The sequence below is a fragment of the Anticarsia gemmatalis genome, chromosome 5, assembly GCF_050436995.1.
Source record: "Anticarsia gemmatalis isolate Benzon Research Colony breed Stoneville strain chromosome 5, ilAntGemm2 primary, whole genome shotgun sequence".
NCBI classification, from domain to species: domain Eukaryota; kingdom Metazoa; phylum Arthropoda; class Insecta; order Lepidoptera; family Erebidae; genus Anticarsia; species Anticarsia gemmatalis.
Window position 1 is genome coordinate 13,156,955 of NC_134749.1, and position 17,402 is coordinate 13,174,356.

Genomic DNA, 17,402 nt, shown 5'->3' on the forward strand with positions numbered 1-17,402 from the left:
GCGTAGTTAGTCCATACGATTGGTTATCACAAGGTCTTCGGTTTAAGCCCCGAGTAAAGAAAATAGGAAAATCCTAGGTTCGTAGACTTTTCCCATTAATACTAGAGTATTCCTTATAGAAGCGGAGGTAGATAATCCAGTACATGGAAATAGGCTTACTTCCCATTTCTTTAGACTACCTATGCTAGTGACGGGTTGTATTTTCATAATTACTGCATACACATTCGAGTACTTTGTATCATTGCATAAGTTACGGTGCAAAGCAATTACGATACATCTTACCAACTTTTTCTAAAAAACAACGTCACACAATACTATTTTTTTTTTAATAACCCATATCTGTCCCACTGCAGTGCAAGGGTCTCCTCCCACCGAGGGGGAGGGGTTAGGCCTTGAGTCCACCACGCTGGCCAAGTGCGGGTTGGGGACTTACAATACTAATAGGAATTTATGACACAACAATTTTTAAATCAGAAAAAACCAAAAGCCTTTTGCTCGTCCCGGGAATAGAACCCGAGATTTCATAATCAACAATCGCATACAATACCGTCCGCGCCACAGAGACAGTGCTAATCAGCAATTATGATTTAAGACAAAAAATCCTTGACATTACAAATTTTTATCTCGCATAATATTATACTACAAAATGTCAAACGCTTATTCAAAAAAACATTTATTACGATATAGCAATCAAAGGACCAATAACCCCAATTAGTATTCGATTTAAAAAGAACCGGTCTTACAACAGTTCCTTGAATGACACCGAACATTTCTGTAAAGGTCTCCGTTTAGTGTATACGTTTTAGCCGTTAAAATGCTACCTATATTTTTATTAGTGTTTGTACTTTGTGATGTAAAAGCTGTTTTGTATTACGACTCGTATCATGGAGTGCCCATCAGTGTTGATGCTGTTAAAAGGCATGATAAAGCCAATACTACTTTGTAAGTTAGAAACTTTTTTCTATTTTTTTTTGTTTTTTTTTATTAGTAATGTAAGATTTGATTTTTACGCTCGAAAATATGCTGATTTTATTAATATGTAAAGTATATATTTATTTTATATTAGTAAATTATGTAAGATTTGATTTTTATGCTCGGAAAAAGATAATTTTATTCATATGTAAAACATTTTAAATAATGGTTTACCTTAATAAATAATAGTTAATTCATTTAATTTATTTTTATTTTCCAATGATACATTATATTATTATTTGATAACAGATGTAAATAGGTAATTAAAATAAAGTTTTAACTCTTATTTTTTTTAAAGTGCAATATTTTTGAAATTAAAAATCTGTGTTGTATGAAAAGTAAATTTATTGTAATTTTCGTTTATCTTCTTTAGTTGGTGTGTAAATGAAATACGACCATGCGATCCATTTGAAGGAAGGCGGGTAGATGGGACCTGCAATAACCTACAAAACCCCCAGAGAGGGGCAAGTCATACCCCGTTTATCAGGGTTTTACCCCCGGTATATGACAAAGGTAAGATACAGTCGCAGAATTTTGGTTATTCAAAATTTAGTGAATGTATGGGTCATATCTATAAAATAAATTAGAAAAAATTTGGGGCTCTGCATGAAATAATAATAATTGTTTTTTAAGGGTAGAATATCTATTGATTACGGTTATGATTATAAGGTGTTGGAGTAAGTTCTGATTTAATTTATATTATTTTGCTTATTACGTAAATCATTTGGCCTATGAATATTAAAATATTAAGGAACTTTTTTACATTGATATTCTATGAAAGTAAAAAAGGTAGATATCAAAAACTTATGAAATATTTATTGCTAAAGTTTATTGCTAAAGTTATTAAAATTTTATCATTTTCAGACTTTGAACCGAGAAAATCAGCATCGGGTAATGAGTTGCCTCTCGCCCGTTACCTCAGAACCCGGTTGATTTCAGTGGGCAAGGTACCCAGTCAGTTGTTCACTCAACTCGCTATACATTACTTTGTGTTCATGTCTGGCGATGTAGTGTCCTTGCACGATACAGGTAAAATTTGTGTTTTATTTTAAAGCTTATTTTCCTGCTTCCTTATTCTGTGGTTAGTGAGAGAATGTGTAAAAAAGTGATATCATTCGTGTTGAATTAAATTTTTGTTATTTTGAGTCATGTAAACTTTGATTTGCGGTCAAGCCGAATTCACATCTCAGTACAAATTTTAAATACATACATTCCATTGTAAACGTCTCATCTTTGTATTCTTCTTATTTTTTTATTGCTTCGAAACCGACAAAAACTAAATTCTAATATAATATAACTTCATACAATATTCAATCATATCTTTTCTCATGAAGTTAGACATTTTTCAACTAAAAATACAGTTCACATAAATTGACTTCTTCTTTTAGTAAACTACATAGTATGGAAGCCATACTGCTGTACTCCAAAAGGCAGGACAGACCCAGTATGTGTTCCCAACCCGATACCTATCGATGACCCTGTCCACCGCTTCTCTGGTCATCGTTGTCTGAACATGACCCGACCTGAGTCTTTTCAAAGTATTGGTTGTATACCGAAAGGAACTACTCCTGAAAGAGTGAGTATAAAAAAAAAGATTAGTTACTAAAGTTGGAGGTTTTTAATATTTCCATTGGTAATTTTTTAGGGCCTTATTATAATTTTTAATGTGTAGGTAAGGTCAGTAGAAACGTAAGTTTAAGTTTATGGGGTCGCTAGGCTCGTTTCGCGGTTCTGACCGACTGCTTCTTCCAAAATGTAGGCCAAGGGACAGGGGTGGTGAAACTAAAACTTAAGTTTCTGCTGCCAAAATTGTTTCTCAGAAAAAACGCAATGCTAATATAACTTTTCAATTGATTACATATATTTGAGTAATAATTTGAAGGTGTTTCCACGCTGTCATGGTCTTGACAAGGAAACAATAATGTACTCCTGTCCCTTGTTTCTATATTTGTAAAAATCCCACGACACTAAATTAGTACTCAGTATCAGATTTTAATAAGCATTAAAAATACTTTTAATCTCCACTCCGCAATTTTTCTACAATGCTTTGCCTTTCGGGCACGATATCTGAAGAAGGCAATGCAAAGTAATAAAAATATTTATTAAAAATCTTTTTCCAATAATTTAAAACTTTTGTCCAGATCGTCTCCTCCACACCCCTTTTGGACTTGTCAGTCATCTACGGAAACTATGAAAAGCCATTACTAGAAAGAGGAAGGCTGTTCAGTGGTGGTCTCCTCAAGTGTGAAGTAGACGATGCAGGAAGGCTCTGGCCTCCAAGCACAAAGGGTCCGGCAAACGTCTGTTTTTTAAACCAAAGACCGTATGAAACTCGGTGTCATGCTATGCGTAAGTATTTTGTAAATTTTTTCAACTATTCAATGCAATTGCTGTAGTCTTGATTTCCAATCTATGCATGTGTATCTAAATTGATAGCTAGAGTATGTCAGTTTGTAAACAACTTTGCAGCACATTGCTGCTTTGACGTAACGGATAAACCATTACTGTTCTAGCAAAAAGACGATGTACATACTAGTGTCTTTTATTATAACTGGTCTGACCAAATAAAATGTTTTTAGTTTTTGTGTCAAGATATTGTTAGATTTAAGTGTTTGAAATTTGAAACGGATTTTGCACACGTTTATTAAATTTATGGCAATAATATGTATGAACAAGGAGGTATGAAAAAATACGATGCTTGTTGTGTCAAAATTATCGTCTTCGAACCACTTCAGGTTTACATTTTACGACTGCTTAGATCAATAAAATAGTAATTTCATTCAAAGATATTTCGTCCTTTGCTATTAAAACTGAATCTTAATAATTAACGGGGCTTCTGAATTAACGGTTGCTTATTTATACCTTTTGAATAAATTGGTAGAATTAGAATAATTTGCTTAGATTTTAGGTGAATATTTTCAACGATTTATTTAGAAGGGTAATAGAACATATGTATAACTATATCTATCAAAAACAAATAAATTAAAAAAACATACTTAAGTATAGTAATAACAAAATTTACAACGAATCAAAAATTTGGTCGGGATGAATCGGTACAATAAATCGAGTTCGATTGTTTTTTCTTCATTTAAAAAGCTGCTTAATGCAACTAAATGGAAAGTGCTTTCCATTTAGTTGCATTAAGTTTGACTCAGGTTCGATAAGTAGTTTTAAAATATTCTTAAATATCATCATTTTTGTTTCGTTATGCAATCATATTATATTTTGTTTTAAAATGGGTTTTTCGTGAGAATATTGCAATAATTTAAGCAACAGGTTTTTTATTTTAAGGTTTTGATCACCTTGTATGGCGTGTTTTAGAACTGTTCACAAAATTTAATTACTATTTTAAAATCTAGAAAAACTGTTACCTATTTGTAGCCAGTAAACCAGTTTTTATGATGACTTTTAAAACAAAAATATTTAAGAACGAGACATGCTAGACATATTTTTGTTTTGTTGTTTAATTCGTTTCTTGTTGTAATACTTGTTTTGATAGTATTATAATAAGTCGAAAATTATAAATACTACGCTGTTTAAAATGCTAACTTACTCGATATTTTTTTTTAAATTAAAAATAAGAGAACTTCCGCATAATTGATGAAACAAAATGCTGGCATATTATGATGGGGGCCAAATAATAGTTTACTATGTGGACATAGAATTGGCCCGACCCAGGATACGAACCCAAAACCTCTCGCGCAGCAGTCGCATACACTACCGACTGCGCAACTGAGGATATCAAACAATATTTTACAAAGAATTTGTTTGTTAATGTTTTATGTTTTCTTCTAGCGGAAGACGGTGGTAACACCCTGGGCAGTATCAACCTCATAGCCATCTGGTTTTGGAGGCATCACAACCATATTGCAACACAGCTATCTAAAATAAATCCTTGCTGGGATGATGAGGTTCTGTTTACGGTTGCCAGAGACATCAATATTGCTGTAGCTTTGCAAATTTATTATTATGAGTTGATGCCGGTGTTCATGGGTAAGTAGGATATATACTGTCTTTTTCTTAGAGCTAATTTCACCGTATACATTCAAGTTTGAAAAGTTTTGACTGCCTCCGTGGCGTAGTGGTTTAGGTCGCCACGCCGAAACCACTGCAACGGGAGGTCGTGGGTTCGATTCCCACACGATTTCGGGTCTGGTTGTGCTTTGTGTCCGTTGTTTGTATGTTTGTGAAAGTCCCCGCGACACAAGAGCAATTCTTAGTGCGGGAGTTGTCTTTAAAAAAAAAAAAAAAAAAAAAAAAAAAAATGTTACATAAGCTATTTGATGTATATAAGTGGTAAAACCCGGCCTAAATATTGTTACTATAAATGTAGCGACCCAGATGCCGTACGTTTGGCGACGGAAGGTTCAGAACTACAACTTGAAAGATGACTTGAACCTATACTCAAATCACTCTACATCTATATGTAGAGGCGGTCCTAATAAAAAAATAATTAGTAAAATCAGAACAAGTTAATGACATCGATTGATGAGGTCAAAGACTTGTTAATGTTTATAAATATTTACTAAATTAGGCCTCACGCCTATTACAATCATCGTTTAATTTACATTAACTATAATGTATCAGAAACTTGTTTTTATATACTTTTATGCCTAATTTAATCTCCTTTGAACAACGTATTGGACAGTATAATTGTAGCGCGATTCTTTACCACTATCGAATACCGGCAGCCGGCTAGCTAGCGAGAAATTTTGTTTGAAAATCTGGGCAGCGCCTCTAGCGGGAGTCGTTGAAACTATTTTTGCAGTACATTTTAAATGTGAAACTCTCGATACTCAATAGAACGGACAGTAGACTATCGCTCTACTGTATTGCTATTTTAAATTGATCTTATTATATTATGTATCAACTAATGTGTCTGCTTTTGTCATTTCATTGACGTCACGTAGGCGTAGGAATTAAAGCACACTCACGAGACTGTCAGATAGAAAATGGAGCTACTGGATAATTTTGTGTGCTGTTTTTGTATCGATTTTAATATTGATGATTTTTTTTTATAGGTCGTGACAATCTAATCAAGGATAAGGTGATCAGTCCATCCGGAGGCTTCAGAGAGGTGTACAATGAGAATGTTCTTCCACAACTTTCTTTGGAATATCCTTTCGTTTTGAGATGGTTGCACACTGTACAAGAGGGATCTTTGAAGTAAGTAATATGAAATAAAACTAATAGATGAATAATATTTTTGACGATTTTGTGTCCTAAAACGTTTTTATCTCAATTTATTATTCAATCAAAAATTACTAAAAGTGCTATAAAGACTGGGAAAGAAGTTTATATTTCCGATGATAAAACAGTGTATCTTAAATGCGAAGTTACGGAGATGCCATTGGTTTGAAAGAGTTTGAAGGTTACCTGCAAAATCATTGCTTTTGTAGAGGTTAAAAATATAACAACTCATTCTGTCACTGACAGAGGTTTTAAATATGTGTAAACCTTAAATTTCCCAAGCTTAGGAACAAAGCATTTTTTACCTGAGCTTGGGAATTTTTAAGATCTCCAAGATAAGAGAAACAATTTTATTCAATTTGAAATTTTAACTTCATATCAATTCGAGAATCAGACTTTGGTAAAAAGCATTTTCAAAAATCATATTATATTAAATTCTTCTTATTTCGTTTATATTTTTATGTTGGTTACTTCAGAACTTTGGTCTGCGTGGACCAATTTTCGTATTTTTTTTCTTATTCGAATTTCGGTGCTTCTCGTGTGGTGCCATTTAATATAAAAAAATAATAAAAGAAATATTTTAATCAACCAGTTAGTTTTGAGATATACCTACTTAAAAAATTGTAACTTTGTACACATTAAAAATATGGTCATATTTTATCATGGTACTAATTTTCTTCTGAAATTTTATATTGGTTAAGGCATTTACCTCCTTGATGGATAAATAAATACAGAGATATTTTACCTTAAAGCCGGTTTTAGTAAAAAACATATTATTTCGTGTGTACTAAAAATAAATAATTATTTTAGGATGTACGATAAAGATGGGTTTTACTTGAGACAGTTTCCGATCGTGAACTTAACATTGAGGACCGGTTTCTTTGCAGTGGATAATAATATTGATTACATAACACAAGGCAGTTTTAGACAAGGAAGTGCTCACATCGACTACGTTGCTGATCCTGATGTAAGTATTATGCAACATATTTTTAGTAAACAATAGCTCGATTTTCTACCATTATCGAGAACTAAAGACCGGCTAGCTGTCGAGAAATTTTTAACGAAATTCTGATCAGCGCCACTAGCGGTCTCCGTTGGAACTAATTTGGCAGTACATTTTAAATGTCAAACTCTCGATACTCTACAGTTCCGACTGTAATAGAAGAGAATTGCGCTACAAATATATTTGTATAGGAATGAAGATGACAAAGTCGCGTGTTTGATTCCTGAGTTGAGATTATATGGTTTGTCAAATATCAGTTGAAATGTTCTTAATACGAGTATAGTGGTTAATGTACTGGTATAACCGTAGAGCTGGGTTCGATTACCACTCGAGACGAATATTTATGTGATGAGCATCTGTTCGGAGCCTAAACCACCAGTATTTAGCAATAACCTTTAAGTATGTTTATCAATTATCTGGTTTCCATAGTACAGGCTCTACATAGTTTGGAATCAGACGACCGTGTGTGGGTCCAACGATATTATTATTTATTATAATTTTTGCATAGTTATTATTTTTGCTTAATTTCCTACAGATAACTGAACAAGGCTTGGGACCTCACCAGCGCGTCTCAGACTTGATGACCAATGACGTAGCCAAGAACCGTTACTTTGGCTTCCAACCTTACGTGAAGTACAGAGAATCATGTTTTGGCAAACCTATCCGCAGTTTTGATGATCTTCGCGGAATTATTGATCCTGAGGTAAGACAATGTTCTCTTTGAAACAAGTCAAAGTTACAAAAGTTACTGGACAAGTTGAATATTTGTAACTTTAAAGACCTAGTGATGTGTATGCAGTCGGTAGTATGTACGACTGCCTTGCAGAAGTCACAAGTTAGAGTCCTAGTTGGGAACTAAAAGTTTTTTCTAAGTTTCTTAGAAATTACCTGGAGTTAGGAAGTTGCGGTACGCAGACCTCCGTCCCTCGGAGAGCAAATAAATTCTAAAGGACTCATAATATCCAATGAGATATTTTTAAAATTACTGAATAATATATGTTTTTATTGTTATAATATGTATATTATGTGTTAATTAGCCTTACGGTTTTACGGATAGAAATTTGAAAATATTGTATGTAGGTTGTTATTAGTCACATTTCTTTAACAAAAAAGTACTCCATGACTACCATTATCAAAGCATTTCTTTTACAGAGAATAGAAATCTTAAAAGACTTATACGAAACAGTAGAAGACATGGACCTTTTAGCTGGTATCTGGGTTGAAAAGCCAATGCTCGGTGGATTCGTCCCGCCCACGTTCTACTGCTTGGTGATCGAACAGCTCCGAAGAAACATGGTCTCAGACAGACATTGGTATGAAAGACCAAACAGGCCGAATGCTTTTACTCCACGTAAGTTAAACAATCTAAATGTACCTATTTAACTCAAAGGTGCCTGAATGACATAGTGATATATCAACGCAACCACCCAACCGCATAAGCCAAACCACTATACGAATCGGGCTGAAATTTGGCATGCAGGTACTTGCTATGACGTAGGGATACGCTAAGTAAGAATTTTGATGAATTCGATTCCCAGGGGATTAAATAGGGGCAAAAAGTTTGTATGAAATTTTTGTACTAAGTCACAAACCACACGGACGAAGTCGCGGGTAAAAGCTAGTATATTATAATATATCTTTACTACTGTCTTTCAGATCAACTAGCAGAAATAAGGAAAGCAACTATAGCCAGGTTTGTTTGTGATGTGGGAGACACGGTGACTGAAATACAACCAGACGCCTTCTTAAGATTTGGCTACAAGTAAGTAACAAAAAGGCTAAATTACTCTTAAATTTGTATAGTTCATATTATATAGAGCCTATCGGACTGGTCCCACGAACGTTTTTCCTAGAACAATGATGATATTTTTTATTACAACACTCGCTTGAAGAATTGCTCCTATGACGCTGGGAATTTTACAAACATACAAGCAACGGACACAAAGTACAACAAGTGGGTTTATCACGTATCTCAGTTGACAGCTAGTGTACGTCAAATTGATGGTCACTATTCAATACATTGCTGCTTTGATGTAACTTGTTAATCACTACAATATGAGGGAGAAAACAATGTATAATGGCTTTCAAATAGCTGTTAACTGAGGTACGTAATAGGCCCCCTGCTCTAAAATAATAATGTTTTTCAATTTTTTCCAGGAATCAAATGACGAGCTGTGAAAACATACCCCAAATCGATTACAGAGCGTGGAAGGACGAATCGTGTGAAGTTCCATTTATTTATCTATTTGATAAGCGAATGAATTAATAGAAAACTAATATAGTATGGTTTTATACCTTATGGTCAAATATTCTATGAGGTCTTTGACTCTTCAAACCGGTTCAGACCCTGATTTAAATTTAAATACGTTGTTGTTCCATTCAAAGATTATAAATAAATAAAATAATAATACGTTTTTTATTATGACTACTTTTGGTGATATGCATAATAGTGTCGAAAATTTCCGCTATTTTTTAATACCTACAGCATCAACTGGTATTACGACATTTCATTCTCCTACACCTATCATGTGGAACGCGATTCTCTACCACTATCGACTACTGACAACCGGCTAGCTATCGAGAAATTTTGTGTCAAAATCTGATCAGCGCCTCTTGCAGGAGCCTATTTTCGCGGTTCATTTTAAATGTCAAACTCTCGATACTCGATGGTTTCCAGAGAATCGGTTTAGTGATTTCTCTTTAATATAGTTAGAACAAACAATTAATACAATAATATGAAACATCACTAATCGGTTGACCACACATAAAAAAATATTACACTAATAGTGTCCTAAGTGACGAATTAACGAACTAGTCTATTAAACTCTCGTCATAATAACGTTCAATTAAATATTACTTATGTGTTGCCAAGCCCATGTATCATTCTGATAATAGAAACCCTATATACCTAGGAAAACAATTTCATTTCTAGGTAACAATAACCGTAAAAAAGAATAAAAACCACTAACTTTTTTACTACTGTTCGCCTCATAATCTTTCACCTGATCGCTCATGAAAAGGATGCTATAAAAGAAATCGTAAAAACCTTAGCACTTACAATGAACGGAAATAAAAACATGAGCAATAACAATGAGTTTTTCTTTTATGTATTTTGAACAGACTTGAAAATTTTGACAAAAATTTGACAAATTTAATGCTGGTTTGTACTCGAGTCAAACGGATTGCTAATATACTTGATGCTGCCAGCCACCAGAAAAATGCTAGGATTCGTAAAGCCCATATTATACGTGGGCATATAATATATTGGGACTATTTTATATAAGAGTTTAGAACGTATGTATAAATACGTTGTAGAAGTTATCTTAATAAAATGAAATTTGGATAATGAACGTACCTACAATTATATAAAAACAGGAGAAACTCGAACATTGCATACCACGGGCGGACACACAGTACAGATTGTTTGCAACTACATTCACAAATTGACGAATATCAAACAAACTAAAGAAAATGAATTCACTAATCACTTTATAGTCATCATAACAAATTCTTATGTAATGGGTTTTAGATATGGGAAAATTTGTTTGGAAATATTTGTTTCTGATGAGGATTGGGGAAAATTAGAAGAGGAAAAATGTTTCAAAAATACAAATTATTGCCTTTTTTTATATTTTAATAGTAAAAGAGTATTTTACAAACATTGAGCTATAGTTATTAGGGAAAACAGACGATATTTTTCAAACGGATATACAAATTTAAGGTAAATTCTTGGCTCTGCTGCGACACTGGGGATCTTCCCACACTGAGAAATCGATTTGTGGGATCTCGCTACACTTCAGCAAAGGATTTCTGAAACAAAGAATCATTTAATATTTTGGCCTTTAAATAATTGGCTACTATATACTCGTAATTACAACAGGTATCTGACACATGTAACAGTTATAATCGATTTGATATCAGTATCATTATTCTATCAGATTTATAAAGAGTCCTATCAGTCCAACCATCTTTAACGGGTAAGTACCATCGATAACAAGTATGGTGGTTCATTATACGATTTCATGCTCATGGTTTTGTCAAAATTGCTTAAATAAATAATGCATCTTACTCGTCACTGATAGTGAGAAAAGCATGCCGTTGAATTTTGGTGACATGATCACCAACGTTACACAACAACATCGCCAAAGATGCTTTTCTGATCTCCAGTAATTGTTCTGTAAAACAAAACAATTTAATATGCTAGTTGGTAATAAAGACATACCTATGACAAATAAACATAAACAATATGATGAAAATGAATTTATTGAATTGGTTGCACTTCTCGTTTTGTGCATAACAACACATTCACAATTCATTCTAATTTATTGACTGACGACTGTCAACGGCACCACGATTTTGACCATTTAGTTTAAAGCTTAGAATACACGGGTTTGACCAATATCAAGATATGAAACTAGGTTTCGACAAAAAAATAATATAGTAATTATCTAGCCACTTACCGAAAGTAAACGCATGGGGCCTATTAGGTCTTTCATACCAATGTCTATCGCCCTTGATCGCATTGAGAATGTTATCGTTGAGCAGGCAGGCTACAATAGGAGGTATTTTACCACCTCTCATAGGCTTCTCATTCCAAGCTCCAGCTAACAAGTCAATGTCTCTAACATTCTTGTATACGTGTCTCAATTGTTCAATTCGCTGTGAAAAACAAAATATTTTATTTTAGGATACAAGAAATCGCAAAATAATATATTTCAAAGTGAAGTAAGTGGTAATTTGTTAAACGCTAGTACACCAATGACTGCGAAGAAGCAAAATGTAACGTTAAGAACGTTACATTCTGCTTCTTGTAGGTACCTAAATATAAGTATTTTGGGTTGAATACAATTTTTCAGTAGACAATTTTTTGAGCCAATAACAAAATAAAAATATTCGAACAAGAGAAAAAGTGATTTACCTCTTCAAGCATAAATTCTTTCAAATCTTCAAACGTATTGATTTCAATGCCAGTACAAAAGAACACGTAATCAACGTAAGGAGAAATGCCGAGCAGCCTGCCTTTGTGTAAATCACTTGTTGCAACATCTACTGCCTTTTGAAGACCGGGCAGACCATTTTCAGCCATCTGAAAATAAAACCATTGTAACTTTTCAATATTAGACTAGCATTTTCTAAACGACTACTACTTACTTCACATAGTCTAATATAAAAAACGTGTTGAAATTGTATTTAGAAGATTCAGCACAGAAGTCGCAGTCCTCCAAGGAGCTACACTGGGTCCTGACAATCTATTAGTAAGTATAAAGCTATTTTTGATAGGAATAATTCACAACCTGCATCTTTTATTACCAAACCCTTATTGCCTTGTTCTTCCTTGTACTATTCTCATATTTTCCCTGAACCGCTAACTAATAAAATACAAGTACTGAAGACTAGTTCTACTTACATCATAATCAACTAAGTAATCAATAGCAGCAGCCGGCTGTCTGAATTGACCTTGAGTCAAATACGTCATGTGGTTCTGCTTCGCCAGGAATCCAGTTCGTAATGTCAGGTCTAACATGGAGATGTCTCTAATGAACTCACCACCTTCGTCGTACATTCTGAAAAAATATTCCAGAAAGTTCCATTAAATAAGTTTAGTTTTTATGTTCTACAGTTTTCATCAAAGTTACGGAATTGAGTTATAAGTTCTTGATTAAAGACTTTTGTGGCGTATACAGCTATATACTTCTTCAATATGCTATGTAAGAAAACACACTCTTGCGAACTTATCCTAAATATGAATTTTTAACTTGTTTTTGCAGAACGTCACAGCTAATAGTTTGAAAATCTTTCAATTTATGTCCAACTTTTTTTACTATTTACTTTTTGCTCTTTTTTTCACTATATAATTACACGTAATATTGTAGAGTACTAAATATAATCAAAACTTACTTGGCATTAGATTCCTGTACAGTATGGAACCAACGTAGAATGTAGGTATACTCGATAGTAACGTAAGGATATCTTTTCTTCTCGTACACGTCCCTGAACCCTGTATGTCTTGTTATTATACCGGACCTGATCAAGTTCTCTCGCCCTGAAATCAAGTATAATAATGTAATGTCTATATGGTACAATTCCAGTATTTAAATTAAATAGGTATTTTCCAAATGTCTTCTTTATAGGTAGCAGGTTTAAAAGGAATCTGGGAAAAATATGTACCAGAGGATTTTGAGGTACATATTTTAAATCTAAATATCCTTGTAACAGGTATCTAATCCAGGCAACATTTTGGAAATTTTGTCTGTAAGCGTGTGCTGGAAAATAAACAATGCAATACATAATTATATTTTTTATCATACTTATAGGTTCTCATTTAAAAATTTAATAAGACTCCATATTTTCTGATCACAACATAACTCAAGAGTACTCAACATAAAAAAACTTGGTACTTTATAGGTGAAAGAGCAAAGAAATCTTAAAATTTATTATGTTCATAACCCCGAGAGTATTACATTCATCAAGACACAAAAGGCTGTGATGAAATTTTGTAATGGATGCTTTTATACTTAGAGGCGCGCGAGGAAGCAAATCGCGTTTTCTTTGCTTCGTTAGAGAAAGTATAATAGGAGTTTTTGTAGCCTGAAGCATGTTGTAGTAACATCTTACTGTTTGTTGAAATATATTAATACATTTGGCTGGCTTGAAGCTCTTTTACTGGGAAACTTAACCTTCGTATTCTTACATTTTAGAACAAAGCTTCAGTTTTGTAAAACAAATTATGATAAAAGCAATCCTTTGTGGGTGTTGGCATTTTTTACTAAATTGTTAATGTTGTTTGATATGGTTACATTTTCATATAATTATAGACCAAATATTTTTTTTCGTTTTCATAGTTTTATAAACTAGTATTCTACGCATCATTTTGGCTGATAGAACTTGGGCAATATTTAATCTTCATGATTCAATATAGCAAAAATCCATACTAACATAAATTATGTCGTATAACACTACATCAAGACATTTTATTTTACTCTCCCGCTCGTACTTACACGTTGTCATACTCCAATAATTGACGTACTTAGCACCTTTATAATGGCGCGAGGCTTAAATATTCGAGCCGTTACAAACAGACTGCTGTAAGTAAAATATCTAAGAAGCATTTCCTTACCTTGTAGTTGACTCATCCATTCGTACAGATAAATCTGCATAGCGATAGCAATATTGATGTCTCTTGTTACTTGGAACAGCACTTCATCGTTCCAGCAAGGGTTCTCTTCTCCCAACAATGATGCAATGAAGTTATGGTTCCTTACAAACCAGACGGCGAACAGATTGATGGGTAGAATGCTGTTAGGATCTGAAAATGCAATAAAATAATTACCGTCGTTGAACAAGATAACTAGAGGGGCGTTTTATTCACCTATCAACAATCGACGAATTTTATACGAAATTGAAATCAGCGCATCTAGCAGATGCCCCAGTAACAACTTTCGTTCATCAGTTCAGGTAACTGCGCTTGAGTACCTTAAGTGCATTTTTGACTTTGTGTTTTAATTTGATAAATTAATATTCTAAAGTAAAATGATTACTTACAGTTTCCAAAGCACATAGTCTCGCCAGGTTGGTTCATGGGACAGTAACCAGGTCCAGTAGGAGGCCACACCTTGCTGTCTTCTACCTCAATCTTCAGCTTGCCACGAGAATGACTCCTGAGTACCTTGTCACCTTTGTTCTCCAAGTTATAGATTTGAGAGAGGTCAAATATTTTGGTTGCGAATTGTACCTGTGAATTATTCAAAGCCAAAGGTGATCTAAATTCGCGTTAGTTTGAGGTTTGAGACATTTCGTTCGAATTTTTAATATTCCGAATCGCTCACCCAGAAATATCCTCGTTTGTAGAGATATTTGCAAACACAAAACAATAGATACGAGTATATTTTTTGAGAAAGAATCGAACTCTCGACCCGCCAAAGCAGAAGCAATGCCTTGGCATCCACCTTACCCATGCTATACGGACACAAACAGTCATCAAAAAATTTTTTTTTTCATAATAATCATGATGTTCTTACGGGAGAAGGATCCCTATCAGAAGTACATCCAATATTCTGATGTGTCAATGGCCTCGTTAAATTCATACAACGGATTCCGGAGAAGCGGTGTACAGGGTCATCTTCAGGAATGATGTTCGGAGCACACATGACGTCATCTTTGCCTTCTTTTTCACAACAATGCCTTATATTGCGAAGAAAAACGACTGAAAGAAAAATAATTTATATGTCAGTGGTATGTATGAGTGTATTGTCCTTTCATAAAAAAATACTAATTAATTCTGATGTTGAAATTAACCATAGTATATAGTCAAAATTGGTTCAATAATGTCGTGATAGAGAAAGGCGTTTATCTTTTCTAAATATTTGAAAGTAACTATATTACTAGCTTTGCTACTAGATCATAGGGAACTTTTGTATTGATCAGCGTTCTCGTTTTTTGAGGGATAAAAACAATAACTGCTCTATGTGCTATTTCGTCCTCCGCCTTAGATGACATTCGAGGATTAAACTCAATATAATATAGAGGATACATACGCGTGTCATGTCCAGACCCAACATCTCCGTACATAAATATGCCATAGCTCGGCATGGCTTGAGTGAAGTCCATGTTCGCAGCTTTGCCTTCGTTCAACAGCTGTACTCTCGCTACTCTTGGCAAAGCTAACTCGTTACCGTCTATTCCACGCCTTGAATTTGTACCTAGACACCAATGTTATTACAGAGTCACTGAGATACGGAACTATAGCTGGTCCCCCACAATAGGTAAGGATAAAATTATAAAGGTACATTTTACTCCAAATGTTTCCATGTATTCGTTCATTTTTGATAACTTATTTTGTGATTGAACTTCAAATATGAATAAATACAATAGTTTTTCTGCTTTGCTGCCCTACAGCGGTATGGCTCTCCTCCCATAATGAGAGGGGAATTAAGCCTCACAAAGACTCAATATAGGAATTTTCAGTAACAAAATTGGGATAGACGAAAGTCAAAGCTTTCCGATCCAAAATACTCAATTTGCTTATATGGCGACCGATGGTGAATACCCCATCAATACTGATTTATTACTTTTTGACTAATATTTACCATTATAAAACACAGCAGGCAATACTCTAGCCAAAGGAGCTAGGTAACAGCTCCTTGCTGGCATCTCCATGTTGTTGCAAGATCCGTCTATACGACGGTACTGGTTTGAGAAGCATTGAGTGATATCGATGGTGCACACACTGGAAATAAATACACGAACCACTTTTTAACAATTCTTTTTATTAAATTATATCTCTTTTTTACGTAACAATGACTACAAAAAGGATTTTCTATGATTTACTATAAACTAAAATCTGTCGTAAATATTTTAAATCTTATTTTGCTAATAAGACTTAAGAAGTTGATAGAACACTGACAATCACCGTTTATGTGACAATGGATGTTTTTTTTATAAATTAAAGAAAAATATATTTCTTTATTTTATTATGAAAAGACATTTTAGTAGGCAGCTGTCCAGAGTCACGTTTTGCAAAATCTATGTAAAGACTTAAACTATTCTTGAGTAAGCATTTATTCTTATTCACATACTACTGGAAACCTCAAGTTCATTTTCAAAGAATAGTAAATAAACTCTAAGTCCACTCGAATTTCAACGAAACAATGCTAAAATAATTTATTAAAAGACGTTAATGTGAATCCAACAAAAGTAATACTTACTCTACAATACCCTTCTGCTTGTAATAATGTATCTTCTCCTTCGAAGCCGCTGCACCCGAGTAATACTCATACACAACACAAAACACACTTGGTGTAAAGCAAACAGCTAAGAAAACTCTTAAATGTATAGATAACATGTTTGAACCTCTCTTGGTTGCAACTGATACTTGATTGTGAAGATAGCAGTAAAAACTTGCTATTTATACTAGAAAAATATTTGTATGGAAATTATAGACAATGGTATCCTATAGAAGTTATTTTTCTATATTTATGTAAATAATAACTCTTGTAGAGAAAATTTCTTTAATGACTCATTTGTTAGTTCCTTGTTTTCTGTAATTATTTCCGTAAAATCGCAGAGTTACACAGGCGCTATAGCTAATATTCCAACAATGCACATTAATACGACAGAAGCTACCGATATTAAATGTCTTTCATGTAGAAATTACTACTCCAGTAGTCAAATTAATAGATCAATTACCATCAAAAGTAGTAATTTTCGTATTCAGTCACATATTTGTTGCAGAATTTAG

General features: G+C 33.7%; 2 protein-coding genes across 2 annotated transcripts; one reads left to right on the plus strand and one right to left on the minus strand.

The window, feature by feature from the left end:
* Positions 1–742: 742 nt before the first annotated feature.
* On the plus strand, positions 743–9,573 carry LOC142973214 (peroxidase-like). Its single transcript, XM_076114847.1, has 12 exons — positions 743–942; positions 1,346–1,485; positions 1,837–2,001; positions 2,361–2,548; positions 3,114–3,321; positions 4,768–4,965; positions 5,994–6,138; positions 6,973–7,129; positions 7,701–7,868; positions 8,318–8,516; positions 8,822–8,927; positions 9,323–9,573. The coding sequence occupies exons 1-12, from the start codon at positions 815–817 to the stop codon at positions 9,429–9,431; spliced, it is 1,911 nt and encodes a 636-aa protein (XP_075970962.1). The 5' UTR covers positions 743–814; the 3' UTR covers positions 9,432–9,573.
* A 1,227-nt stretch (positions 9,574–10,800) lies between these two features.
* Positions 10,801–17,028, minus strand: LOC142973400 (peroxidase-like). The gene is made up of 12 exons (XM_076115069.1): positions 16,870–17,028; positions 16,252–16,391; positions 15,700–15,864; positions 15,184–15,368; positions 14,708–14,897; positions 14,283–14,471; positions 13,064–13,208; positions 12,573–12,729; positions 12,084–12,251; positions 11,626–11,824; positions 11,235–11,340; positions 10,801–10,975 (listed from the first exon to the last, which is right to left on the minus strand). Exons 1-12 carry the CDS (start codon positions 17,004–17,006, stop codon positions 10,882–10,884), a joined length of 1,875 nt encoding a protein of 624 aa, XP_075971184.1. The 5' UTR covers positions 17,007–17,028; the 3' UTR covers positions 10,801–10,881.
* Between the last annotated feature and the right edge of the window lie 374 nt (positions 17,029–17,402).

Coding starts and splice junctions, on each gene's coding strand:
- LOC142973214 (XM_076114847.1), top strand. CDS start 815: ATGCTACCTATATTTTTATTAGTGTTTGTACTTTGTGATGTAAAAGCT. Junction 7,869..8,317: donor GCGGAATTATTGATCCTGAG/GTAAGACAATGT, acceptor TTTCTTTTACAG/AGAATAGAAATCTTAAAAGA. Junction 8,928..9,322: donor TTCTTAAGATTTGGCTACAA/GTAAGTAACAAA, acceptor AATTTTTTCCAG/GAATCAAATGACGAGCTGTG.
- LOC142973400 (XM_076115069.1), bottom strand. CDS start 17,006: ATGTTATCTATACATTTAAGAGTTTTCTTAGCTGTTTGCTTTACACCA. Junction 16,392..16,869: donor AAGCAGAAGGGTATTGTAGA/GTAAGTATTACT, acceptor ATTTATTTCCAG/TGTGTGCACCATCGATATCA. Junction 14,472..14,707: donor GACTATGTGCTTTGGAAACT/GTAAGTAATCAT, acceptor TTGCATTTTCAG/ATCCTAACAGCATTCTACCC.